Below are 27,379 nucleotides of genomic sequence, written 5' to 3'. Positions count from 1 at the left end.
GTGCGCACACACACACGCACTCCAGCCCACCAGGAGGTTTGTGGTGTGGTGACGCGAGTCAATAAGTTTTCCCAGTTTTCTGTGATAAAATTAGGTGCCTCAGCTTATATTTGGGTTGGCCTATCCTTGAGTATATATGGTAATTGTAATCATCACTATTACTATTACTGAATTTATTGTGCACCCATCACCACAATAACCCACCAGGGTGGGTTACACCTATTCAAAATTCAGAACAGTTAAAACAAATGACGGGAATAGGGTGGGCTCTGAAAACACGCATCTCAGATGTAAACAATCAGGGTAAAGAGGAGCGTCTTCAGCATTCTCCGAAAGCTGTGTAGCAAAGAAGTCACACACCTCTCTGTGTGGAGGGAATCCCACAACTTAGGGGCTGCCACATAGGAGAAGGCATACCACTCAAACTTCTGAGGGAGGTGGAACTACCCAGAGGCCCCCTCTGTCTGTCTTAGCACCTGGGAGGGTCATTGGGGAATGAAGGTCCAGAGCTCATTGCGTGATGTTTAAAATAGTGAGCTCTCAGGCACTACCGAAAGAGTTCCTGCATATGCTCTAGAAATTGCAAGTTGCCTGTTCCTGTGGCAGTGCCTCCTAGGGATAGGCAAATCTGTTAATTTCAGTTTCTCTTGTTTTCTCATTTTTCCAATCTTAGGTTCACTTTGCCATGTAGGTTGTGATTTTAAACAAGATAAAAGGTCCTCATGAAAATTCAATAGTATTTTAGTGGAAATTTCTCCTAATACACATTCTCCTAATATATTCTTGTATATAATTGCATGATATGCATTGTTTTGCAAAGCATTCCCCCCTCAAAAAATAATGCATTTCTGCATGATATTTTCATTAATTTATGCATTTATATGTCCACTCAACCCTGTTATATGCCTTTTTCTACACATTACTTGCAAAATTCGGAAAAGTGTGTCAAAGCGCAGCTGGGTTCCCATTTGCGTATCGTTTCATAAAGTGTGAAATATGTAAATCTGTCTTTAAATGTCAACTGAATGGACTTTCTCCCTAGTCCCTCCTGCCCTGTAGAAAGTTGCTCCTGAAAACAAGATGATGCTGAGACTTGACCTCCAATGGAGAACAAGGAGCTGCAGCAACAACAACACCATGAAGAGAAGGCCTGGGCCTAGCACATGCAGTTGGGTTTGTAGGCATGGCTAAGTCTCCTGGATTACAGTGAAATGGCATAAGTCATGAGACCTGTTCATCCCCCTGTGGTGTTTTGGAGAGTTCTTTCCATGGAGGAGCAAAGGCAGAAATGCAAAGATAAGGATTCCACCTTGAATGAAAAGGACGGAGGAAACTAAGGAACCCTGTCTGCTCATGTGGCTATAAATGGCATTTCCAAGCTTATGCTGCTGAAGAGGAAAAGTACAGGAACTCTATTCAGTGTGGATTATGTTGTTACCTGCTGGATCCGTGTCACCAATTCTCACTTTGGCAGTTGGGTTGCTATATGGCCCTACACCACTTTTGCTGACGCAGGCAAACCGGAAGGATAACACCAAACCCCGAGGGAGATGCTCAGCAGTGTAGCAGCACTCTGAGATGTCACTGGCCAGAGTCTTCCATTCACCGTCTGGGCCAACAAAAGAGAAGAATAAAATATAGTGTAACAATGTCGTATTTTGACCACATGGGCTTGGATTAGGACGCACAGGGAGGGAGATTTCCAGCTATTGCAGAAATTAATATCCTGTCTTCTACCACTTTAGACAGGTGCATCATTAAAGAGATGTGTGTGATCTCTGAAAAGCACAATATTCAGTTCTGCACCTCGTCCTTCTCCCCTCTCTATAGGATTTCATTTTTTAAAATGAATTTTATGTTACTTCAGGCTGTTTCCTTGAAAGCAGCCTCATACTTTCTCAAGATTGGGAAAGGAATCAGATTGTTTTTAAAAGCCCCTCTCTGCCGAAGAGAACTGAAAAAGCTTAGATGCAAATCCAGATTTCTCAGGAGTGCAGAGCTTTCATTATGGAAAGCATTTCAGAGAGAATCCAGAGCAATATGATTGCACCACATTCACTTTCGCTTGTCCTGTTGTAGTCTCTTGTGCAAGGTATTTTATAGGATTTGAAGCAACAAGCACCCCACCCTCAATTACTATTTGTTAGTAGAAGGGGGGTGGGGGAGCTATTGGCAAGGGTGGCTCTATCATGTTTCGCTTTTATCTTAGAATCATAGAATCATAGAATCATAGAGTTGGAAGAGACCACAAGGGCCATCGAGTCCAACCCCCTGCCAAGCAGGAAACACCATCAGAGCACTCCTGACAGTGCTCTGATGGTCTAAAGAGTTGTCTCATGGAACAACTAATGGTCTAAAGAGTTGTCTCATGGAAGATGGAGAAAGCTTGTTTTCTCCAGCTCTGGAAGGTAGGACTCAAACCCATGGCTTCAAGTTACAAGAAAGGAGATGCTGACTAAATACAGCTGATAGTAAGAGCTGTTCAACAGTGGAACAGTCTCCCTCGGGAGGTTATGGACTCACCTTCATAGCAATTTTATTTTTCATCCCCCCCCCCAAAAAAAATATATTATTCATTTTATAAGACAAATAAACAACACAAACAGAGAAAACAAACAATGCAAACAAATTCTTGTCTTATCCTTGTTTTTTCTAAACATTGTTAGGTGAGCTTCCCCAAGTCCCCCCTGTCTGATTTTCACTTTACCTCATCTTTAGCAGTTTACATATATCATAATTTTTAATTTTTTATCACACTTACTTTTACCATAAAAATCTTCACATTTTATCCCTCAGATATAATACTAGTTTAAAATACACTATCTTCTACTTCTAACTCTGCAGCCTATATCCACTTCCAAAGCTATTCTAAGATTTAAATATTAACATATATTTTTTTCCAAATATTCTTTAAACTTTTCCCAATCTTCCACTGTCTCTTCTCTCTGGTCCCAGAGTCTCCCAGTCAGTTCGCCAAGTTCCATATAGTTTCTTCGTTGGAATCTTAAGGCAGAGGTTGGAAGGCCACCTGTCATGGATGCTTTAGCTGAGATTCCTGCACTGCAGAGGGTTGGCCTTGAAGACCCTTTGTCCCTTCCAACTCTAAGATTATATGATTTTATGGCTTGACCTTATGATACCTGAGTTGTGGGAGTGGATTAGACTGCTCCAGGTTATTTTATGATTTTGTAGTTGTGGTGGGGCCTGAGAGATGCCTCAGCAATGTTTCTAGTAAAGGTAAAGGTAAAGGTAGCCCTGACCATTAGGTCCAGTCGCGGACGACTCTGGGGTTGCGGCACTCATCTCGCTCTATAGGCCGAGGGAGCCGTTGTTTGTCTGCAGACAGCTTCTGGGTCATGTGGCTAGCATGACTAAGCCGCTTCTGGCGAACCAGAGCAGCACACGGAAACGCCGTTTACCTTCCCGATGGAGTGGTACCTATTTATCTACTTGCACTTTGACGTGCTTTCAAACTGCTAGGTTGGCAGGAGCTGGGACCAAACAATGGGAGCTCGCCCATGAAAAAAAGACAAAAACTCAACACCATTACCAATTTGGTAGTGGAGGGAAAGAATATACAGAATCCTGTGGAGATTAGGAAGTGCTTTCAGAAGTATTTTAAACAGTTATATACACAGGAGACCCAGAAAGAAATGGATATTGACCGATTTTTGAAAATAAATGGATTACAAAAAATCTCTCAAGAGAATAAGTTAATGCTAAATTATAAAATAACAGATCAAGAGGTGGAAGGAGCCATTCAGAATATGAAATTGGGCAAATCTCCAGGGCCGGATGGCTTGACTTCAAGATATTATAGATCTTTGAAAGAATGGTTAGTACAGCCTTTGAAGGAAGTTTGTAATGAAATATTGGAGGGGAAAAAGGCACCAGAGTCATGGAAAGAAGCCTACATTACACTTATACCGAAAACAGAATCGGAGAAGACACAGCTTAAGAACTACCGTCCCATATCTTTGCTCAATGTGGATTACAAAAATTTTGCTGAAATTATGGCTAAAAGATTAAAAAAGGTATTGGTAGAAGAAATCCATAAAGATCAAGCGGGCTTTCTCCCGGGGAGACACTTGTCAGATAACACAAGGAATTTAATTAATATTTTAGAAAAATTACAAGTGAATATTAACACTAAAGCAGTTTTGATATTTGTGGACGCGGAGAAAGCCTTTGACAATATTTCTTGGAGTTTCATGAAGAAAAACTTACAGGGAATGGGGGTAGGCCAAGGTTTTGAAAACGGTATAGGTGCAATTTACTCAGAACAAAAAGCTAAATTAATTGTGAATAATGTAGTTACAGAGGAGTTTAAGACTGAGAAAGGAACACGACAGGGTTGCCCAATCTCTCCATTGCTTTTTATATCGGTCCTGGAGGTTTTGTTTAATATGATTAGAAAGGACCAATTGGTTAAAGGTATACAACTCGGAGCTAAACAGTATAAATTGAAAGCTTTTGCCGATGATTTAGTTTTGACATTACAGGAGCTAGAATCCAGTACTAAAAGAGTATTGCAACTAATTCAAGAATTTGGTCAGGTTGCGGGATTTAAATAACATTGGTTAAGAAAGTGAAATACCTGGGGGTTAATATGACTGCTAAGAATGTGAATTTATTCAAAGATAACTATGAAAAATGTTGGATGGAAGTGAAAAAGGATTTAGAAATATGGTCAAATTTGAAGTTATCATTGCTAGGCCGAATTGCTGCGATAAAGATGAATGTATTGCCAAGGATATTATTTTTGTTTCAAACATTGCAAATTTTGGATAAAGTGGACTGTTTCAAGAAGTGGCAGAAAGATATCTCTAGATTTGTCTGGCAGGGCAAGAAGCCTCAAATAAAATTTAAGATTTTAACTGATGCTAAAGAAAGAGGGGGATTTGCCCTGCCAGACCTTAAACTTTATTATGAATCAGCCGCATTTTGCTGGCTGAAAGAATGGCTGCTTCTTGAAAACACAGATATTTTGGACTTGGAAGGTTTCAACAATGTATTTGGGTGGCATGCATATTTGTGGTATGACAAGGTCAAAGCACATAAAGCGTTTAAAAACCATATTGTCAGGAAAGCACTATTTAATGTTTGGATAAGATATAAGGACTTGCTTGAAAATAAAACTCCAAGGTGGTTGTCACCAATGGAAGCTAAGGCTCTGAAAAAACTCAATATGGAGGCAAATTGGCCGAAATATTGGGAAATTTTGGAACAAGAAGGAGATAGATTAAAGCTGCAGAGTTTTGACAAACTAAAAAATAAAGTATGAGATTGGCTTCATTATTATCAAATAAGGGAGGTTTATAATCTGAACAAGAAAATTGGCTTTCAGGTGGAAAAATCAAAATTGGAAACAGAATTGTTAGATCCTAAAACTAAGAATTTGTCAAGAATGTATAACTTGCTGTTGAAATGGAATACACAGGATGAAATGGTTAAATCTGTTATGATCAAATGGGCACAAGATGTTGGACATAACATTATGATGGCTGACTGGGAACAGTTATGGACCACAGGTATGAAGTTTATGGCATGTAATGCCTTAAGAGAGAATATAATGAAAATGATTTACAGGTGGTACTTGACACCAGTCAAGCTGGCAAAAATTTATCATTTGCCCAATAATAAATGTTGGAAATGTAAAGAGATTGAAGGTACATTCTTTCACCTTTGGTGGACATGCCCAAAGATTAAGACCTTCTGGGAGATGATCTATAATGAAATGAAAAAGGTATTTAAATATACCTTCCAGAAGAAACCAGAGGCCTTTCTCTTGGGCATGGTCGGCCAATTGGTGCGAAAGGAGGATAGAACTTTTTTTATGTACGCCACAACAGCAGCAAGAATACTCATCGCAAAGTATTGGAAGATACAAGATCTACCCACCCGGGAAGAATGGCAGATGAAGGTGATGGAGTACATGGAACTGGCTGAGATGACTGGCAGAATCTGGGACCAAGGAGAAGAGTCGGTGGAAGAAGATTGGAAAAAATTCAAAGTTTATTTTCAAAAATATTGCAAAATTAAGGATTGCTAGAAAGATGTTGGGAAAAGAAAATTATGTGGTTTTAGTAGAAATGACATAAAGGATTAAGTAAAAATGAGTTGGTGAAAGAGAGAATGTAAAATTATAGTATATTAAGACAAATTATTAAGATAAAAATAAGGTTGGAAGGATTTGCTGAAATAACAAATTGAATTAGAATACAAAAATGGGAGGTGTAAGGAGGTCAAGGAAATAAGTGAATGTAAGCAAGGGATGTACAGGTTTGACTTGTTTTTTATCTTTTTTCTTCTGTTTTATGGTTTTTGATTATGTTTCCTTATATATATATATAATGTATTGTTTTTTCTTTTATTCCTTGATTGTTATTATTTCTTTTTTTTCTGTAACCTTTAAAATCTTAATAAAAATTTATTTAAAAAAACAACAACAATGGGAGCTCACCCCATTGCGGTGATTCAAACCGCCAACCTTCTGATCACCAAGCTCTAGGCTCTGTGGTTTAGACCACATCGCCACCCTGACAATGCAGGAAATATCTTCCACCAGAAACCACAGGCTGGATCCTAGAATCATAGCTGGAAGGGTCAGTTTGTACAAGGAAGCAGTTTGTACAATGAGATCTCATTTATTTACCATCTTTTTTGCAAAGTACAGAGTAAGTAACAGGAGTGTTCAGTTCCACAGGCTTCCAGGCCAACTCCACTCCATCTTCAAGAACCTCAACAATATCTGGAGACGGTGGGTTCGAAGGTGTCTCTGTCAAAGTGGAAGACAAAATTTAAGTCTGTGACTGGTAGAATGAAGCCATCCACAGTGTAAACTTAGGACCAAACTTTAGCTCTTGTGCTTGATGCTGTAAAGCACCCTGTGATATTCGGATGAAGGGTGGTATATCAGTTTAGTAAACAAACATCAACATCATAGATATTTAAAGCATACATAGCTGCCAAGAGGAAGGGAACTGAGTTTGATGCCCCGTGCCACAAACCCAATGAAAATGCTCCCCTTACAACTACTATTTGCCCAAAGAAATTTCTCCCACCAGCAGAAGCTACCCTACTGTGAGACTACTGCTTTCAGTGAGGGGGCAATTTTCATTAGGATTTTGTCATGGGGAAAAGAGCTAACCCCATTTTCAATCACATGGTGTTGATAATGCTTGGATTGCCTCGTCCGCAGATCACAGCTCCTATTTGTATTGCAGAAACTAGATGTGCTGATGCATGCCAATTAGTGGTAAGTCCAATTTGACTATCCTATGCCTGTTGTTTGTCAGTTATTTAGCAGGTAACAACCCCAAACACCCCAGGGCTTGACAGACACATTGCTCAAGCCCATCTGATGTGCTGCCTTTTTCTCCTTGCTGCAAGAGTCATACTAATTGCCTGAAAGTTCTCAGAGTCTTTATGGAGGTATAGACATGGACCTCCAGTCATAGCTTGTAGCTCAGCCTCCCATTTTGTTTTACTGGTGCTACTGGGAGGCTGGGGCCAGTGAGAACAGGGGAACTTTAGAGGTGTCACCAGCTTGCATTCCAAGATGGGACAAGGCTTCTGTGAAGGATTCCTGATAGACTGTATTGATTCATAGAAAGCAGAAAGGCTCTACAGTGGTACCTCGGGTTACATACGCTTCAGGTTAAATACGCTTCAGGTTACAGACTCTGCTAACCCAGAAATAGTACCTTGGGGTTAAGAATTTTGCTTCAGGATGAGAACAGAAATTGTGCTCCGGTGGTGCGGCGGCAGCGGGAGGCCCCATTAGCTAAAGTGGTGCTTCAGGTTAAGAACAGTTTCAGGTTAAGAACAGACCTCTGGAATGAATTAAGTACTTAACCCAAGGTACCACTGTATTCCTGAATGCTGTCCTGCACAAAAAATATTGCTGCACATGGAAAGTTGGCCTGTCAGAGAGAAAGCCGTGCTAGGATTTTCCTGCCAAAGATCATTTGGGAAATGCTATGCTACATGTTCAAAGGATCAAAGGGGAAATAATTTGTTCCTTTACCTGCTTTCCTTATTACACAGGAGGTGGAAACTGTGCCCTGGGAGTTGGTGGCTACACATGTATAAGTGCCAAAATCATTGGATGTGGCTGCTAATATTGTTAAAAGCTGGAAGTGTTTGAGCGTAGAGGAGATCAGGATCCTGTCCGTACTACGAATGGCTGCTCCATCTGGAAGGTGGAAATGAAATACAAAAATAATATATATGAATGGGTCAGGGTTATGAAATCTTATGAAATCACAGAAAGAGGTACGTGAAGAATCTTGAGTAGAGGCATTACGTCAGCCCTAGAATGTAGGGTGCAGAGGGTGGGAGCTCCTCTAGAGTAGACCTGGAAGCCATGAGGCTTGAAAAGAAATGGGAATCCTTCCTATTCCCTCTTGGTTCCTGGGTTCAGAATAATGGCTGATTTTCTTTCCCCTGGATGGGATGGATGGCAGTGCCTATGTCCACTTGATAACAAAACAGCTATCCTTTAGAGCAGCCCTTCCTTTTATAGGATCTAGATTTATTTAAATAGGAAATTTATAAGCTACTCGATCAAGCAGTTTTCCAAGTGTTGTACAAATAAAATTGGAAGACTAATAACGGCTAAGATTCAGTTTAAGCGAAAACAAATATATGCATAAAACTAAAATTAAAAACTAATAAAAATATATCAAGAAGAAGAAGAAAAAAGAGAGAAACCATCAAATTTTTAAAAGACATATAAGTAATTATATTATAAGCCTGGGTAGGTTTGCCAAAACAGAAAGTTAAGGAGGTATCTAAAACAATATAGCAAAGGTGCCTGCCTAATTGTGCATATTTCAGGTAGGGAAATTCTGGCTTCCATTCCCACCTCATTCATTCACTACCCTCTTTCTCCCACATGTTTATGCACATGTTAAAGTGTGGGAAGGGATTTGTTGAAGAAAAGGGTCTAACAAATAGAGAAATTGTTCTGCCGTTTCCTCCTTGCTTTGCCCCAAACCATCCCTGTTACAGATTCATCGCAGGTGGCCAGTTGTGGAGGTCACATCACCTTTGAACCATTCGACATTGGGTGATGAATGGGCAGATGTCCGGCAGGACAGCGTCAGAGACTGCCCCAAGGCAATGGTCTGGTCAGTGAGCTCTTCAGCAAATGAAGGTACTGAAAAGGAAGAGAACTTTAGAGAACACAGGTCAGTGAGGCAGGAAGCAGATACCTGAAATGCGTTGGGTTTTACCTTCTCTAGCACACATTTCTAAATCAACAGAGAGAACCAGAGGAGTAAGCCGCATTCTCTCCCATTTCCAGATCTCCAGGTTGCAATCTAGCAATCCTAGCTGGTTCTTTGTATTGGTGCAATTTGTACGATGGCTAATTTAATAAAAGGGGGCGCGGGTGGCGCTGTGGTCTAAACCACTGAGCCTAGGGATTACCGATCAGAAGGTCAGAGGCTCGAATCCCTGCAACGGGGTGAGCTCCCGTTGTTCGGTCCCTGCTCCTGCCAACCTAGCAGTTCAAAAGCACGTCAAAGTGCAAGTAGGTAACTAGGTACCGCTCTGGCGGGAAGGTAAATGGTGTTTCCGTGTGCTGCTCTGGTTTGGCCAGAAGCGGCTTAGTCATGCTGGCCGCATGACCCGGAAAAGCTGTCTGTGGACAAACGCCGGCTCCCTTGGCCAGTAAAGCGAGATGAGCGCCACAACTCCAGAGTCGTTCACGACTGGACTTAACTGTCAGGGCTCCTTTAACTTTTACCTTTTTAATTTATTAAGGAAGCTTCAATCGTACAACGTTTCTACAGTTTTCAAGCTGTGCTTTCCCAGGGTCTAGTTGTAATGCAACAAACAAACAATGTGATAGTACCTTTCTCCTTTGTTTTGAGGCTTGGAAGAGTAAATGAAGGGAACCCTGTTTTCTTTTTCAAACCTCCAGAAGCCTCTGTCAAAGATGCTCTTTCTTGTAGCTCACCCTTCCGCTCCTCTGAGCCTGTTGAAAATGAAATGAACCACTGTAAAGACAACCAAATGATGGGTGCCTTAGGCATTAGTGATTTAACTAGATATTTATATATACAGTGGATGCTCGGGTTCAGAATGTGATCCGTGCGGGATGCACGTTTGCAACCCGCAGCAGCGCATCTGCGCACACGCGGGTTGTGATTCAGAGCTTCTGTGCATGCGCAAAGCATGTGCGACCACTGAAACCTGGAAGTAACCAGTCCGATATTTCCTGTGTTTCGGCAGTCCATAACCCAAAAAAATGCAACATGAAGTGTCTGTAACCCGAGGTATGACTGTATATACATTTTTAGGACAGCCTGGATAGCTCAGTTGGTTAGAGCACGGTGCTGATAACACCAAGGTTGCAGTTTGATTCCTGTATGGCTCAGATGCATTGCAGGTGCTTGGACTTTGATCCGGATCCCTTTCAGCTCTACAGTTCTATTATTCTGTGATTCTACATCATTGGCACCTGCCCTGAACTCATACAATGAGGCAGCCAAAAAGAACCCAATAGGGCCACTTAAGCCTTTGGGAAAGCCATGTAAAATGGTGCACATAAGTGCATGCTTGGGAGAAGAATTTATCCTACTCCAGCCACTGCCTTCTCAGTTACTGTGCTTAATCACAATGTGTGTTTGGGTCTTTGTAGGATATAGTTAAGTATCTAGTGAAGGTGGTCTTCAGAGCAACATTTTAGGGTTGCTATAGCAGGTTCTCAGATACCTGGTAACTTCTCATGGTCACCTCTCACTGACCCTGGTCTTCAGACCTCCTTTACCCTGAGCCTAAGAAAAGAAACATGCACACATATAAAATTATTACCTTCCCTGCTTTCCTGATCAGAAGATGACTTTCTCGTCAACATTCTTGAGAGGTGGGTGACAGATGCTTTTACCTTCTTCTTTAGACTTTGCTCCACCAACTCTACAGACTGAGATCTGACAAAGGGCTTGAAGAGCCCCACTTTGTCTTGTAAAGAGCTCCTCCGCTGTTTGGCTGGGTCTTCCAGGAGACCATAGATTTGTTGAGACCCAGCTGGTATGTTACCTTCTGAATCAGACCTATTTCCTAGCCGGGGTGCTTTGGCTTCTTTTGGCTCTACGTCCAACTCAGGTGGAGTTTTCTCTTCATCTCTGGGAGCTTCCTGTACAGCCTGACCTTTCAAGTTATCATCCCTGGTACATATTTTTTTATCCTGATGTGCATGAGATTTCATTCCCGGTAGCAACTTTGCTTTTTCGCCCATAGGCAAACGTCTTTTGCTGGGTAGATTCTCAGGGGCTTTTCTGAAGCTAAGGAACTCAAATGGGAAGTACACAATGTCATAGAGTTCATATAGGTTGAGAAAGGCAGGCTCTACTTCAGAAATGTCAAATTTTGCTGTCTTGCTATCAGGACGAGGCATGTCCTCTGAGAGATCCTGAATCTGTACTAAGCGGATTTCGCACATTTGGTCACTTCTTTGGCTGTCACAGTAATAGGAGAATCTGTCCCCAAACCCAGAACTACCAAAATGAGATACCATGGGCATTTCTGCGCCTACATAACCCATGCCTTCGAAAGGGGGAGACATCCTGGCTTTCTTGCCCGTGGAAGGTAGCACACTGAAATACTCTTCTTCTCCAGGATATATAATATCTGCTTCTGAGGGGTCTGCTAAGCCAATGCCCCCTTCTCTTTTTCCTCTCCGAACAAGGTATCTGGTGGCCGGTCTTACTGCTTGCCCAGGTGAGCCTGGGTAGAACACCTCCCTGGATGGAGAAATGTGTCTCCTGGATCCCTCTGGATCAGAAACAGACTCTGCTAAAGCAGTCATCTCTTTTGACAGGCAAACCATCTCATCAACTAAGTACTCCAGGGCTTCAGCCTCTGTGTCACTATAAATAGCAGGTTTCTGATGATGAACATGTCCTCTGGTTCTTCCTTGTCCAATGGAATATGGGGTTTCCTTTTGAGTAACCGGGATTTCTCCCCCAGAGGCGGAAAATGGCACAACTCTTGCTTGGGAGAAACCTGAAACAGATGGCCCTTGGTCTTTCTGGAATACAGACTCACTGGAAGCAAGCTGTGTACGATAAATGAGTTCTCGTTCTTCCGGTTCAGAGAGAGAAATTGGAATAGCTTTGCCTTGTGAAGCTGTTAAAATTTGCCTCTCTCCAGGAAAGGCATCAAGCTTTCTCTTTCCTGGGGCAAAATGTCTCTGCTGTAGATGTTTATGGTGTTCCCCCTCATGGATCCATGCTTGGGCGGTATCTGCTTGTTGAGAAGGCTCCCTCATCTCACTAGGAGCAGGCACTGCTTTGCTGTGAATGAAGGACTTAGGAGGCTTTTGGCTTTCTCCATGAGAGACTGATATAGAAGCAGGCAAAGTCTCTAAGCCAGCAGGAACTTCACCTTCTTGAACAGGAACTTTCATCTCACTGTGCATGAGAGGTGTTTGGTATGAATGCTTAGGCTCAGCGTTCGAAACAGGGGCAGCTTTCGCTTGAGAAATAGTTAAACTAGCTGTGCCTTTGCCCTTTAATGCAGCTGATTTTGCCTGGCTGGGTGCTGATGGTTTCTGTGGTAGAATCTGCTGCTCTTTCCCTCCAGCTGCCTGTGAGCCCGGAAGACTTGAGCTCTTACTCTCCAGGAGAACTTCTGAAGGCTTCTGATGTAAAACCAAAGAGCCTTCCACCACTGGCATAGTCTGCAGGGCCCCTGGGCTTTTGCCCTTTGTCTTAACAACTTGTTGAATTTGCTGACCTTGAAGAGAAGGAACTTGAGGCAACTGGTCTCCACTTTTAAATGCCCCCTGAAGAACGGCAGGTCCTTCTTTGCCCTGGACAGAAGACAACATTGTATTATGAGGGAGGCCTTTCCCCTTCCCACTGTCTTGAGAGACCAGTGGGGCTGTTTCTGGCGGAGTGACTCTCAAATCTGAGCTCTCTCCCTTTGGAAGAATAGGAACCGCGCCCTTGCAAAGAGGAGCTTTCAATGTCTGAGGTAATAGCCTTTCCTCACTTTCACCCTTTGGGGCTAAATCTGACTGCTGAGCAGTTAGAACCAAGTCTTCCCTTCCTAGGGTAGATGTTCCCGGCTTTGTCGCAAGAGGTAGCCCTGGTTTCTGAAGCAGACCCTCTCCTTTTTCAGATGGCGGTGTTGAAATCAACGCCTTGTCTTGCTGCTGAGCAGCCAAAGACAAGCTGTGACTCTCACCAAGTTGTGCAAATGGCACTTCACCCTTCACAATTTTCTTTGAGCCTTCCTTTGCAGAAGTCTTTTCTGAGCCCCTTTCGCTGCAAGCCTCAAAAGCACTGCCCTCAGGAATTAAGTCGCTCTCTTCTTCCTCAATGTACTGCTCCTCAGCAAAGCTTGTCGCTCTCATCTTGTAGTCATCCAGTGAACGGCTTCTGCTGGAAACTTGAAAAGTAACTCGCGGCGATTTCTGCGCAGTATCAAAAGAAGCCGATTTGGTCATCAGAGGACCAGCTCCGCCTTCTCTGCCCCACTCCGTTTCCTCATCCCCAGACAATCCTCCCTCTCCCAATTCAAACTGTTCTAGAAGGGGTTCACGGAGGCCACTTAAAGCTGATTTTGAATAGCCGGCTTTCCTATAGGTTCTCTTTGCTCTTTCTAAATGCTTCCTGTGCTCTTTGCCTGGTGATGAAGGCACATCGGCAAGACTCTCAGAAGGTTGGCTGTAGAAAGTACTTTTTATGACACTATGTCTGGGGACGCATCCAGGGGATCTTCCTGCTTCGGTGCTTTCAATTTCCCCTTCTCCGGGTACCAGTAAACCAGCTTTATCTTGCGAAGAAGCTGTGTCAAACGTTGGTCCCCGAGGCATTAATTCTTCACTTTCTTGGCGTGTTTGATCACCCTGTTGCCTCTTCGCTGAAGCCTGTTTAGGTCTTGTAAGCAGCAGTGGCAGTGAGGATTCAGAATTCTTAGCCTCTGCTATGGACTCCTGGTATTCTGGGTAGTCCGATCCCTCAAGCACAGATAAGTGAAGTCCTGGCGTAGGGCCAAAGTGCCTTCTTCCTGTGGAGGCCGAAATCTCATTGTCTGAAGATGATCCACTGGTGCTCGATGAACTGCTCTCTTCCAACAGGTGTCGGGAGATGCCAAGAGAGGTGGTCTTATGAGTTTTCTCCAGGATTTCTGGGATGGGTCTCATCACCAGCACAGATTTATAGCTCATAAGAGAACGCTGAGCAGTGGAATAAAACACAAGGCAAAGGGGTTAAAGCAACTGAGAGGAGAAAACCAGTTAAGGCACAACAAGAGGCTCTAATGGATGCTCAGATGGGCTTCTTGGGAAACAGAATTTTTGATCAGTGCACATTAGCCTGCAGCAGTTTTAATGGGTTTGGTGTTTGTTTGTTGTTGGTTTTTTTTTGCAAATAAGGAAACTATATAGTGAACCAATGACAATCAAAGTGTGTTATTTGCAATCTCATATTGAGCTCCTTTTGCACATAATATTCTGTGATGGCTCCCCGTTTGTGGAATGCTCTTTCCCTAGAATGCTCACCTGACAACTTCATTACATATATTTAGGTGCTAGGAGAAAACGTATCTCTTTAACCTAGCCTTTGGCTGATTAACATTCTATGTCCTTTTAAATGTGTTTGTGGGAGGAGGGCTTTTGTTTTGTTTTTGTTTTTATTACATATTTTGTGTTCTCATTTTATATTTTTGTGTTGTGAACCACCCTGTGATCTCTGGATGAAGAGCAGTATACAAATATAAAATAATAATAATGTGTTTTTAGGTGTGCAGCTAACATTTTTTAATATGTACTGCTAAAGTTGTAATGTGTAAATATGACAAATGGGCAGTTGAAAACACATACCACAGATTCTGGCATATTAGGCAACTGGGAGTATAAGACGACCCCCCAAATTGGCAGCTGTCATCTTATACACTTCGGCAGCTTCGCTGGGCAGCAGCAGTGGGCAGCGGGCTCCACGCCGGGAGGAAGCTGCCCAGCGATGCTAAGCCGGCTTCGCTGGGCGGCTTCCTCCTGGTGCGGAGTGGAGCGGAGCCCGCCGCCCAATGCAGCCATACCTGGCGTATAAGACGACCCCCAACTTTTTAACCTCTTTTTTGGGGTTAAAAAGTCGTCTTATATGCCGGAATCTACGGTATGTTAGAGAGAAAAACAGATCTCCTGAACTGCAGGTTCTGCAGTTCTCTAGAAACTGAATAAGGAACAAAAACATGTTGAAGCACAGTCCAGTGTCTGGGCTGGAGCCTACTAACCTGCCATTTGCTTCGGGACACAAAAAATTTGAGCTGCTTTGTATCTATGAAGTGAGCTTCTTCAAGTGGGAGGTTATGCTGTAAAGGGGAGGGAAGGAATAAATTAACATAAATATAAACATTAAAATGTCAATTTAAAAAGAATCTGGCATCACGTGTTTCAGAAAAGTGACTTTCATTTGCCAGAAAACACTAGCACTGATGGTTAAGGGTGCATCTATCGAATGGGGAACTTATGAGGGCTTACCATAAACCATGTGTGGGAGAGACACCCCATAGCACTAGGCCTTGCCCTGGGAAGAGAGAAAAACAGGTTTTAGCTTGTGTGTCATAGTATGGTCCTGTCTACCAACAATATTTTCCAATATGCTAAACAGCCAAGAATCCTGGTTTGCTTAGATGAATTGTTCTAGTGTGGCAGCTGGTGAGCCTAACTGTGCTACTCTGCAGCTACTTGTTGTGTCTGAATGGCTATGATTCTAAGAGCTGGAGAACTGGCACACACACACCCTTGAATTATATCACTGGGGGGCCGCTAGGGGCGCCATGGAAGATGGCTAACAATACCATCTCCCCAGCTCACACGAGGTAATTAAGGGGCTGATATGGGAGTAAATCAGCCTCCCAAAATTCTTCCCAGTGGAAGGGAAGATGCAGCCTCGTCCGCAGTTGCCCATAAATCACCCCTGAGTTCGAAAGAAGGAGGGGGGTGAGGGCACTGGATGGAAAGCCCTCGAGCAAGCTCGGATCTCCCTGACGCCGTCTCTGAGAGCGAATCTAGTTGCATTACTTAAGATAAAAAACTGGATATAAAAGTTATTGCACATGCTTCAAGTGAAGAAAAGGGTATGTTAGCTGCTAATTAAGCGTGCCACTGAGAAGTTAAGAGTGATGGAATGGACTGGACAGAAGATACATCAAAGAATAACATCTATTCAACATCTATGTTGAAACGGAATGGAAAGGGGGGGGGACTCTTTCTTTTTTTTATTACGACATTACCTAACAACCCCCACCCCCAGAAGAACCATCGTACAACTTATAGCAAGTGAGACTGGAAAATAAACTGTGTGGAAATAAAAATATCAACTAAAGCCTTTGTTTTGGAAAGATTTGGAAAGAAAATAAAAGGCTCTCTTGTGACGCAGTTTTTAATCGGGATCCACCATTATGAGACAGATTATGTTGCGAGATTAATAGTCAGAGGGGGAGGCGAGCCATTGCTCTGTTATCATGATTGTATTCTAAGTTCGACTTGGCAAATCCTCCCCTGGAAAGACTGATTTATGGTCTGGGAAAATTAATGAGCAGACACTTAGATTTTATTTCATCGGAACTGAGAAAGGTGGTGCCTCCCGCCCGAGGACTTTTGGATCAGGGTGTGAAGATTTATTGCAAACAAAAGACTTACCGGCTTTTTTAAAAAGGGGAGAGCCTTACAAGTTCACACAGAAGCATAACAATGCTTACTTTAACTCTCCTGTGGAAACAACTCAGAGGCTATTAAGAAGAAAAAGGACAACAACAGGACGATCCAAAGATGGGACTGGGGAACACTAAAAGCAGCAGAAATATGAGATGACTGGACCCTTACTGAACTCAAAGCACGGGAACCCCCCCAAAAAAATTATAATTTGGCAAAATATTTGGACTTTATGATATGTATTGGTATAATTTGGAATAATTAATGTGATATGATTGAGTTGTTAAATGGAAAACTTAATAAAAATTATTTTTTTAAAAAAGAATTATATCACTGGGAAAATTAAAAAGAATACTCACTCTGGAGACGGTTGCAGTATTGTTCTGATGAAATCCTGTGCTTCTTTGCTCAGATGCACAAAATCAGGAATATCCCATGAAACTGTTCCATTCTGAATATTTAGGAGGGTTGCTCTGTCATTTTCCCCAGCAAATGGAGACTTGCATGTCAAGCTAATTGTTTGAAATGAAATATAGACATTTTAAACATTGATCCCCACCTTACGGGTAATAACAACAGAGGGGAAACAGTACAGCCCTAATCCACAGATTTGTACATGTATGTATGTATCACCCTTGTATTTAATCCCCTTTGCAGTTAAAAATCAAACTTCCTTGATGAACTAGAAACACTCTGGGACCTTTGTTGACCTTGGAATTCATTTATGTTCACAGTGGCCAGATAGGACACAGGTCATGCCACACCAAATCAACACAAAAAACAAGGCTTTTGTCACCCACCATCTTGGATTTCGATAAAACTTGGCGTACACCCTTCCCTTATGGTTGAAAGAAACTCCCTTAATTTTTCCCCTCTATCTCAAACAGTTTTAATTTTATAGCACTTCAGAGTTTCATGAAATCTGGGTTTCTGTCCTTCTTGAGATCCTCAGCCTTGTGTCCATTTTCCCCCCTCCATAACCAATGATCAGATCTCTTTGAAATTTTACACAGAGCTCAATAACATGATGAGGATTTCTGCTGGCCTAGCCGTGATGATTCTTGTGCAATACCATTTCCTCATATGCTTGGTATTGTACAACTCCCACAGACAATAACCGGCAGAAGATACACCTTTCTCAACAAGTGTATGGCGTTGATGGAAGAAAAAATTAAAAACTTACAGGTGATATTGAGGCTACACCTGTAGGGGGTTTCTTTCTACCATAAGGGAAAGGTGTACACCAAGTTTCATCAAAATCCAAGATGGTGGGTGACACGACCGCACTGAACTGACATGGAATGACCCACATAACCACAGGTTAGGTACCAACAAACCATCCAAGTATGATGTTGCTCACATAGTATAGGACTCAATTTTGGGTCACTTATTTTCAACATAAAAGTATCCAGAATTTTTAGCCAGCTTTTCAATTCCCAACTACTTATTTATAAATAAAGAAAATAAATAGAAACAAAAATTTGAAGAGAAGTGTCATTTTCACTGCTTTAAGTTCCAGCTAATCCCAATGACTTAATTTTCACCCACCTTCCAATACCAGATTGTATGTTTAGTTTTGAAGTAATTAATTTTTGCAATATTGCTTGTGTCCAGATGCCAGTTTTATTCTAAGATACCTGACTAGGTTATTAGATGAATTCATACTAAAATTCAATTCTATATTCTTTTAATAAGGAAGATCACTTAATGGTAACAAGCTCTGACATTGGCCAATTTATTTTGTATTCTGACATAAGACCATATTTTTCTATACTATAAAGTGACAAAGATGTATCCGCATATAATGCTATTTTAATTTGAAGTGCTTACCTTAAATAGCAAATGACACCAACAGGCCTGAAAGGGGGGAAAAGGTGTGTATTAGCAAAAGATTTTCATTTGCATAAAATATGTGTAGACAATTTCATTATGTTAATGTGGTGATCATCTAAATGACCATCTGGGTTGAACCTGCAGCAATCACATTAATGGTTGACCTGACAACAGCTATGTCACGATCTTAGAACTTTCTTGATGACAAATCCAATACATATGGGTTGAGCCAATAATTTGGGACACAACCATGAATGTAATGTAGGTCCAGAAACAGCTTGGCAAGCCGTACAGAAGCCCTTTAAGGAATTCAGTATATTATTGAGATGAGGCTGGCATATGAAGGACGGTGTTGTTTGACATGGGTGGGCGGTTTCACAGCGAAATCCTTATTTCACTTATTTTCTTATTTTGGTGTGTGGGTGGACTCCAGCCCCCTGGTCACTCTGATTGCCTCTTTCTTCAATTTCCCCACTTCTGCACATGTTTCCTGGATGCAGAAACCAGACATGGGCGCAATATTCCAAGTGTGGCTGCATCTCAGGAAACATTGCCCTGAACACGCTTTGCTTGCCCTTCCCTTCCTAACTGGCCAGGATCACCATGGTGACCAGTAAAGGGGTACCTCGGGTTAAGAAATGAATTCGTTCTGGAGGTCCGTTCTCAATCTGAAACTGTTCTTAACCTGAGGTACCACTTTAGCTAATGGGGCCTCCCGCTGCCGCCGTGCGATTTCTGTTCTCATCCTGAAGCAAAGTTCTTAACCCGAGGTAATATTTCTGGGTTAGCAGAGTCTGTAACCTAAAGCGTCTGTAACCTGAAGCGTTCTTAACCTGAGGTACTATTTATGGGTTAGTGAAGTCTGTAACCTGAAGCGTCTGTAACCTGAGGTACCACTGTACAGGAAACTTTGCCCTCTATCTAGATTAGCTTTGTTTGCGCTCAGTGACATCAACATGTGGCCCAGTCTACAAAGCCCCATCACATCTCCCCAGTCCCCATCTCCGGCTGGCTAGGAGCATGTACTGAAAGGGGACGGAACACTTAAGCAAGGAGACTTAAATGTCACTGAAATAGCAAGAGATTCAGGAAATGACTTCAACAGTTATAGAAAATGTTGGATGCTTTCTAGCATATAATTTTTTCAGGGAATTCTCTGGACTCCCTTGAGGCACTACTTTCACCTGGTTGTCATTCAGTGGAGCCCTAAGGAGTCTTTGTTAGATTTCTGTTATGCCACTCTGCAGTTTTTGGAGTCACAAGACTCTGTTGACATGCCAGACTGTTGGAATTCTCACGGGAGATGGATGTTGATGTTACTGGTTGCCTGTTTCTTTGTTCCAGTTATTCACTGACTCTCACAGAGAGCAGATGCATATTCTTTTCTGTCCTGCGTAGTTAGAAATAAACATAGCGCTGTAGCACATATTTCTCGTCCTTCTGCTGTTTGGATACTCTGTGTAATGGGAACGTGCCTGAAGCCTCATCAAAGGCTTAGGTCATTAATCACCGTAGGAGGAGAGCCTGGTGGATTCCGAAGAACGTCCGAGGAGGAGAGCTATTTCAGCTCGGTCAAACGGAACCTCTGACAGTCTTCACAGACTGACAGCACCCTGTTCTTTCTTCTACCCCACTGTGCCAGTCCTAGTAGCCAGGAGAAGCCCAAGGGCCAACTGTAATCTGCTCTGTCATACAGAAGAATCCATGCCCTTGACCTAAGCCACACAACCACTTTCCCATTGGGATTCAGAGTTTGCCTGTCTCTTGTGCCCTATCTCCTGTGCTGTCTCTTGTCCAAGGTGCCTTATTCTAACAAACCATCCTTACCCAGCAGAAATGAAATGCAGAAGCAGAATGAGCCCCACCCCTACAGTCTGCCCAATAACAGCCAGGGTCCTTAGCTAGCTCCACCCTACTCTGCCCACCACCAGCACAGCCAAGCACTGGGAGTTTCAGGCAAATCAATCAGCCTGGTTGCTACAAATCAGACATGTTTTGTCGTTTAGTCGTGTCTGACTCTTCGTGACCCCACGGACCAGAGCATGCCAGGCACTCCTGTCTTCCACTGCCTTCCGCAGTTTGGTCAAACTCATGCTAGTAGCTTCGAGAACACTGTCCAACCATCTCGTCCTCTGTCGTTCCCTTCTCCCTGTGCCCTCCATCTTTCCCAACATCAGGGTCTTTTCCAGGGAGTCTTCTCTTCTCATGAGGTGGCCAAAGTATTGGAGCCTCAGCTTCAGGATCTGTCCTTCCAGTGAGCACTCAGGGCTGATTTCCTTCAGAATGGATAGGTTTGATCTTCTTGCAGTCCATGGGACTCTCAAGAGTCTCCTCCAGCACCATAATTCAAAAGTGTCAATTCTCCGGTGATCAGCCTTCTTTAGGGTCCAGCTCTCACTTCCATACACCACTAATGGGAAAACCATAGCCTGAACTATTCGGGCCTTTGTCGGCCAGGTGATGTCTCTGCTTTTTAAGATGCTGTCTAGGTTTGTCATTGCTTTTCCCCCGAGAAGCAGGCATCTTTTAATTTCATGGCTGCTGTCACCATCTGCAGTGATCATGGAGCCCAAGAAAGTAAAATCTCTCACTGCCTCCATTGCTTCCCCTTCTATTTTCCAGGAGATGATGGGACCAGTGGCCATGATCTTAGTTTTTTTGATGTTGAGCTTCAGACCATATTTTGTGCTCAACTCTTTCACCCTCATTAAAAGGTTCTTTAACTCCTCCTCACTTTCTGCCATCAAGGTTGTGTCATCTGCATATCTGAGGTTGTTGATATTTCTTCCGGCAATAGACTAGAACAGTCATTTAGTTGTCTCAGGTCTGCCCCATGAGGCAAGAGGCAGGACCTAATTTTTTTTACATCAAAGGAGCATATACAAGTGAGGAGGGCTGAGTTCTCGCTGTTCCTTGGCCTTACTCTGTGCCTTCAGTCACCCTCCTGGTACCGGAGCCAGGCTAGAAGAAAAAGTGCCTGAGGTGCTTGAGCGTGAGGTGAGAGAAAGACTCTCCTCCCTGGAAGAGAGGGGAGTGGTTGTGGGCGGGAGCCCGAGCTCCACCTCCTGGCCAGGGGCCGTGGCCCCCGCCCCTCCTCACCTGACTGGTGCCCACGCCCACCGGAGGCAGCCAGCCAGGTGTCTCCGGGGGGCGTGTTTAGCAGCTTAATGCTGCGGGGCCAGCTCCGCCTCCTCCTCAGTCGTCGTCGTCGTCCCGCAGCGAGTCAGCCACCCTCCACTCCCATTTAGCTCAGGGTCTAGGTTTTTGGCCTTGCTATGGACCTTAGGTTGGTCGCCCCGGTTGTCTGGGGGGCCTGGTAGGAATTTTTCCATTTGGCATTAGGCTTTTTGGTTTTTTCGCCTACCTCGTAGCAATCGTCACAACTTTTGTGGTATTGGTGGGTAGGTTAGGCATTGGATTCATGTGTGTCAAGGGCTAGGTGTGGCCATCGCCTATGCTATCTACCGTGGGTTATTCCGTTAAAGGAATCTGGCGGTCGTGTATTCCGTCTGATGCCTGCTTGGCGGGAGGCCATGGCACGACCCTCAGTGACATCAGGGGGTGAGCCTATAGTTGTATTAGCATCAACAGGCTCCACCTACTGTTGAATAAACCCACCTCCTATAGTCATCCAACGCCTAAGCCAATACCTTTTCACTGCTGTAATCAATAAAGTTGTGGCCTTTTCTTGCCCATTAACCTTATATCGCGTGTCCTTGTGTGTTTATTTCACATATCGGGGGTCGGGCCCTCGATCCACAAAGTTCAGTTCTCCTCATTCACACAAGCCTCTTTGGGGAAGGGGGGATAACCAGATGCAACTAGATAATGCGAGTGCAGCAATATGAACATTTGGCAGTGCTATAAAAATGCTCAATGGCTGCTAGTCATTCCACTACCTCCAGTTTGTCCTTCAACTGCCTTAGAGCCCTACATATATTTCCATTTAAAAGCAAGCAAACAAACAAACAGCCCAAGGGGAAAAATATATTTTACCAGATGTCGGATGCTGTCGATACGGGTGACTGGGAGAGAATTTCAGGTGAGACAAATTCCGGAGACCCATATTTACTGTACTGAGGCTCAGATGGGTTTATCTTTTGAGCGAATCCAAAATCACAGATCTTAATGTCATCTCTGTCGTCATAAACCATCAAGATGTTTGCAGGCTGTTGAAGCAGAGAGAAGAGTGTTTTGTGCAGAGGAGTCTAGGAGATACCACCTGTAAACCAAGCAAGGATCCTCCCTCTTGTGGTATCAACCCATACTTGAAAGAGCACCCCAAATGACTTCCTGTTCAGACCCTGGTCTTCAACTGAGTGGGGTCCCACCCTTCTTAAGATAAGCCAATGGCCCTGCCCAGCTCCAGGAACTCTGAGGTGTCAGCAGGCCTCCAGGAATAAGCCCCCCAACAACGACAGTCTTGAAAGACCTACATTGGCTCTCAGTGTGTTTCCGAGCACAATTCAAAGTGTTGGTGCTGACCTTTAAAGCCCTAAACGGCCTCGGTCCAGTATATCTGAAGAAGTGTCTCCTCCCCCATCGTTCTGCCCAGACACTGAGATCCAGCTCTGAGGGCCTTCTGGCGGTTCCCTCACTGCGAGAGGCCAAGTTACAGGGAACCAGGCAGAGGGCCTTCTCAGTAGTGGCGCCCGCCCTGTGGAACGCCCTCCCATCAGATGTCAAAGCGATAAACAACTACCTGACATTCAGAAGACATCTGAAGGCAGCCCTGTTCAGGGAAGTTTTTAATATGTGACATTTTAATGTACTTTTCATCTTTGTTGGAAGCCGCCCAGAGTGGCTGGGGAAACCCAGCCAGATGGGCGGGGTACAAATAATAAAATATTATTATTATTATTATTATTATTATTATTATTATTATTATATCTCAGTTAGCGTGGGGTGAGGCTCTGTGTGTGTTTCATTGGAGTCTTAGAGGTGTGTAGTCCAGGGAATCTGAAACTCTTGGCTGAACCTCAGGAATGCAAGGAAGAAGGGTATGGAGAAGACCTGTACCTCTGAGATCTCTCTCATAGGAATAGGGGAATACGCCTTATACTGAGGCTCAGGTCATTGGTCCATCTAGCAGAGAATCAACTGCATGGATTGGCAGCAGCTCTCCAGAGTTTTATGCCTCTGCAGTCCTCCCTGGAGATGCCAAGGTTTGAATCTGAGACCTTTTGCATGAAAAGCAGGTGGGAATGTAAAAAGGTGAAAAACTTCTGGGAAATGATATATAATGAGATGAAAAAAATGTTGAAATATACATTTATAAAGAAACCAGAAGCATTTTTACTGGGCATTGTAGGAAGTGATATAAATAGAAAAGATCTTAAGCTCTTTTCATATGCAACGATGGCAGCAAGAATAATATTGGCACAAAAATGGAAGCAAGAAGAATTACCGACGAAAGAAGAATGGAGGATGAAATTAATGGGCTATGCAGAATTAGATAAACTAACAGGAAGGATTCGAAATCTGTGGGACCAGAGATTCACAGAAGACTGGTGTAAATTTACAGACTATTTGAAAAGTAATTGTAATGACCAGACCACATTTGTAGGTTTGCAAGAAGTTTTGTGAGGTGAATTATTGGAACTATTGCAAAAATGGGTAAAGGGGAGGATGGTTAGTTAAGATAATTAAAAGCAATATGAATTTAAGAAATGCACAAGAAGTGACAAGAACGGTGGATCATCAGAGGTGCTGATGGAAGTAAAAAAAAAAATTGTATAAGATGTGAAGTTTTCTGGTATGTATTATAATTTATATGTTAAAATTAATAAAAAAAATATTTAAAAAAGAAAGAAAAGCAGGTGCCATCTCACTGAGTTACGGTCCTTCTCCTCCCTGCCTACCCTTCAGGCTCTTGGCAGAACCCAAGGACTTTATCCTGCCTTTACAGCTTTTCCTAGAGGGAAAATATCGGACCCAAATGTTATAATGTGCTTGTTTTTCAGCAGGAATCTACAGATGAAACTCGGAAAATTAGAATATCATGGAAAAGTTCATTTATTTCAGTAATTCAACATAAAAGGTGAAACTAACATATGAGATAGACTCATGACATGCAAAGCGAGATATGTCAAGCTTTTATTTGTTATAATTGTGATATTATAGCGTACAGCTGATGAAAACCCCAAATTAACAATCTCAGAAAATTAGAATATTAAATGAAATCAGCAAAACAAGGGCTGCAAATAGAGCAATATTGAACCTCTGAGAAGTAGAAGCATGTTTCACCTGTATACTCAGAGCAGAGAATCCCCACACAGGTCAAAATAACCAGTATCCAAACTTGGCTTCATAGAAAACCTCCCAGATTCTCCGAAGCAATTCGTAAATGATGCAGTGAACCGAACATGGAGCTCTTTTTAAACGTTACCTTAATATCCAAATGAAGCACTTTGTTCTTATGGAGATATTCAATCCCTTCTAAAAGTTGTCTGAAGTAGAACTTGACCTGTAAGTGGGGGAGAGGGGAAAATATAAGGTTATCAGTGGATTTGTCTAGATGCCACAAGTATATCTCTGATTTCAGAACTGTTGTGGGATACAACAATAGTATCTTGACTAAAAACCCTACATCCCTCCCAAAAGAAACACAAAGAAGTAGCTTCACCTCTGCTTCCGTCACCACATTCTTCTTGAACAACCGGTCCAGAAGCTCTTCATTGGAGCATCTAACACACTAAGGAACACAACACCCTTTTCGTTATGGAGCAATAAAAAGCAACTGATCAATTATTCTCTGGCCCCAAACATCTCTTGAGTTTCTAGTACAAATATACTTACTTAATTTTGTGTGTGTGTGTGTGTGTGTGAAAGAGAGAGAGAGAGGGGGAGAGAGAGGTGTCAATGGAATTATTATGTTATTAACCCACAAATAATGTGTAGCTGATAACAGAACAATTCTAGAAATAATTAGTGGGTGGGAATTAATCATAATTATAATCATAATGATTTATTTTTTATGCCCCACCCATCTGACTGGGTTGCCCCAGCCATGCTGAGCAGCTTCCAACATAATAAACGGAAACACAACAACAAAAACAACAGAAGAGAACGTGATATATTAAAAGTGTACAGAACTGCTTCCAGACGTCTATGGAAGGTGTCATACAATTATTTATCTCTTTGACATCTGACGGGAGCACATTCCACAGGGTGAGCGCCACTACCGAGAAGGCCCTCTGCCTGGTTCCCTGTAACCTCACTTCTTGCAGCGAGGGAACAGCCAGAAGGCCCTCGGAGCTGGACATCCGTGTCTGGGCTGAACGATGGGGGTTGGGACGCTCCTTCAGGTATACAGGGCTAAAGCCGTTTAGGGCTTGAAAGGTCAACACCAACACGTTGAATTGTGCTTGGAAATGTACTGGGAGCCAAGCTGTTTATTGTTAGAGTATTGCTAAGGTTGTTTTTTTGGGGGGACGCAGGTGGCGCTGTGGGTTAAAGCCTCAGCGCCTAGGGCTTGCCGATCGAAAGGTCGGCGGTTCGAATCCCTGCGGCGGGGTGCGCTCCCGCTGCTCGGTCCCAGCGCCTGCCAACCTAGCAGTTCGAAAGCACCTCCGGGTGCAAGTAGATAAATAGGGACCGCTTACCAGCGGGAAGGTAAACGGCGTTTCCGTGTGCGGCTCTGGCTCTGGCCAGAGCAGCGATGTCACGCTGGCCACGTGACCCGGAAGTGTCTCCGGACAGCGCTGGCCCCTGGCCTCTTAAGTGAGATGGGCGCACAACCCCAGAGTCTGTCAAGACTGGCCCGTATGGGCAGGGGTACCTTTACCTTTACCTTTTTAAGGTTGTTTTACTGTTCATGAGGCTGATGTGTTGTTTTCGTTCTTCCGTAAGTTTTATGTTATATGAAATATTATATGACTCCCACCTTTTTTCTGTGGCACCATGTATGTGCAGACCACATGTGCTAACTGCGGGATTGTGAAGGGGGACGGTGCCTGGCCACAATGCCACCTACCCAACTGAGGGGTATGCAGACTTCTCAAATAAAGACACCTCAGAGGGAGTATGAAATGTAATCTGAAGCCTCAAAATCACAACTTAGCACAGAGTTCTGTTCTATCATCTCTAGCTTGAACTGGAATAGTGGTTGTTGTTGTTGTTGTTTTTTTAAAAAAAAAAAAACCACCACAATACATAGCAATGCTGGAAGTTTGCATTATCTGCTACACATTATTTGTGAATGTTCACTGCAAATAACATAACTGCCACGGTCTCTACTCCCTGCATTTCATTTCCCTTTGACACCAACACATGCGCTTATAGTACCATACATGTGATGCAAAGGATTCTTCCATAATAAATATGTTAGTTTTTTAAGTTGCCTTGCTTAAAAATAATTAATTAATTAACAATGCTTAAAAAAACAAGTAAACAATGCCAAAGCATATTTGGCAATGACACAAATATTCTGTGCATTTTTTTTGTTTTGATTCCTGGTTTGACGTTCAGGTTCATTACACTGTCTTCAAAACCTGCACCAGTGCTGAACACCAGCTCTCTTTATCATCTTATACACAACCGCAAGCAGGGTTAACATACATTCCCCCTCCAGGATTCAGCAAAAAAGGAAAAAAGGAAAAAAAAGATACAGCTCCAAAATCAGAATCAAGGTTTTCCGTGTTTCAAACTGATCCAGCAGCTGGGTGATCCTGTCATGGGACAGTGTGGCTAGAATATCCCTCTCCTGGTAGGCTTGGTCCCTTGTTTTGCTTCGTAGGGCGATAAATTTGGCTGCGCATGACACTCGGTTGCCTTTGTGAACCACTCTTTTAATCAATCCAAAGGAACCCCTGTGAAGATATTTTTTAAGAAACAAACAAGACAGGCTGATTCAAAATTCCAATCTCTGGCAGA

At 43.0% G+C, this 27,379-nt stretch overlaps 1 protein-coding gene across 28 annotated transcripts in view; it reads right to left on the bottom strand.

Annotated features, from left to right (window-relative positions):
- Positions 1 to 27,379, bottom strand: part of OBSCN (obscurin, cytoskeletal calmodulin and titin-interacting RhoGEF) — a 270,159-nt gene that overhangs the window by 22,127 nt on the left and 220,653 nt on the right. For all 28 annotated transcript variants that reach the window (XM_079996236.1, XM_079996263.1, XM_079996261.1 and 25 more), the window contains 14 exons: positions 27,115 to 27,315; positions 25,131 to 25,191; positions 24,894 to 24,971; positions 22,502 to 22,674; positions 18,503 to 18,529; positions 17,032 to 17,184; positions 15,497 to 15,542; positions 15,250 to 15,327; positions 10,825 to 14,194; positions 9,863 to 9,985; positions 9,053 to 9,163; positions 8,030 to 8,197; positions 6,656 to 6,778; positions 1,439 to 1,609 (listed from right to left, as the gene is read on the bottom strand). In XM_079996236.1, coding sequence (XP_079852362.1) covers positions 1,439 to 1,609; positions 6,656 to 6,778; positions 8,030 to 8,197; positions 9,053 to 9,163; positions 9,863 to 9,985; positions 10,825 to 14,194; positions 15,250 to 15,327; positions 15,497 to 15,542; positions 17,032 to 17,184; positions 18,503 to 18,529; positions 22,502 to 22,674; positions 24,894 to 24,971; positions 25,131 to 25,191; positions 27,115 to 27,315 — 4,883 coding nt within the window. The remainder of the gene's footprint in view (positions 1 to 1,438; positions 1,610 to 6,655; positions 6,779 to 8,029; positions 8,198 to 9,052; positions 9,164 to 9,862; positions 9,986 to 10,824; positions 14,195 to 15,249; positions 15,328 to 15,496; positions 15,543 to 17,031; positions 17,185 to 18,502; positions 18,530 to 22,501; positions 22,675 to 24,893; positions 24,972 to 25,130; positions 25,192 to 27,114; positions 27,316 to 27,379) is intronic.

The sequence above is a fragment of the Podarcis cretensis genome (assembly GCF_951804945.1).
Source record: "Podarcis cretensis genome assembly, chromosome: 12".
In the NCBI taxonomy this organism is placed as follows: Eukaryota; Metazoa; Chordata; class Lepidosauria; order Squamata; family Lacertidae; genus Podarcis; species Podarcis cretensis.
This window is presented reverse-complemented; position numbering and strand designations above follow the sequence as displayed.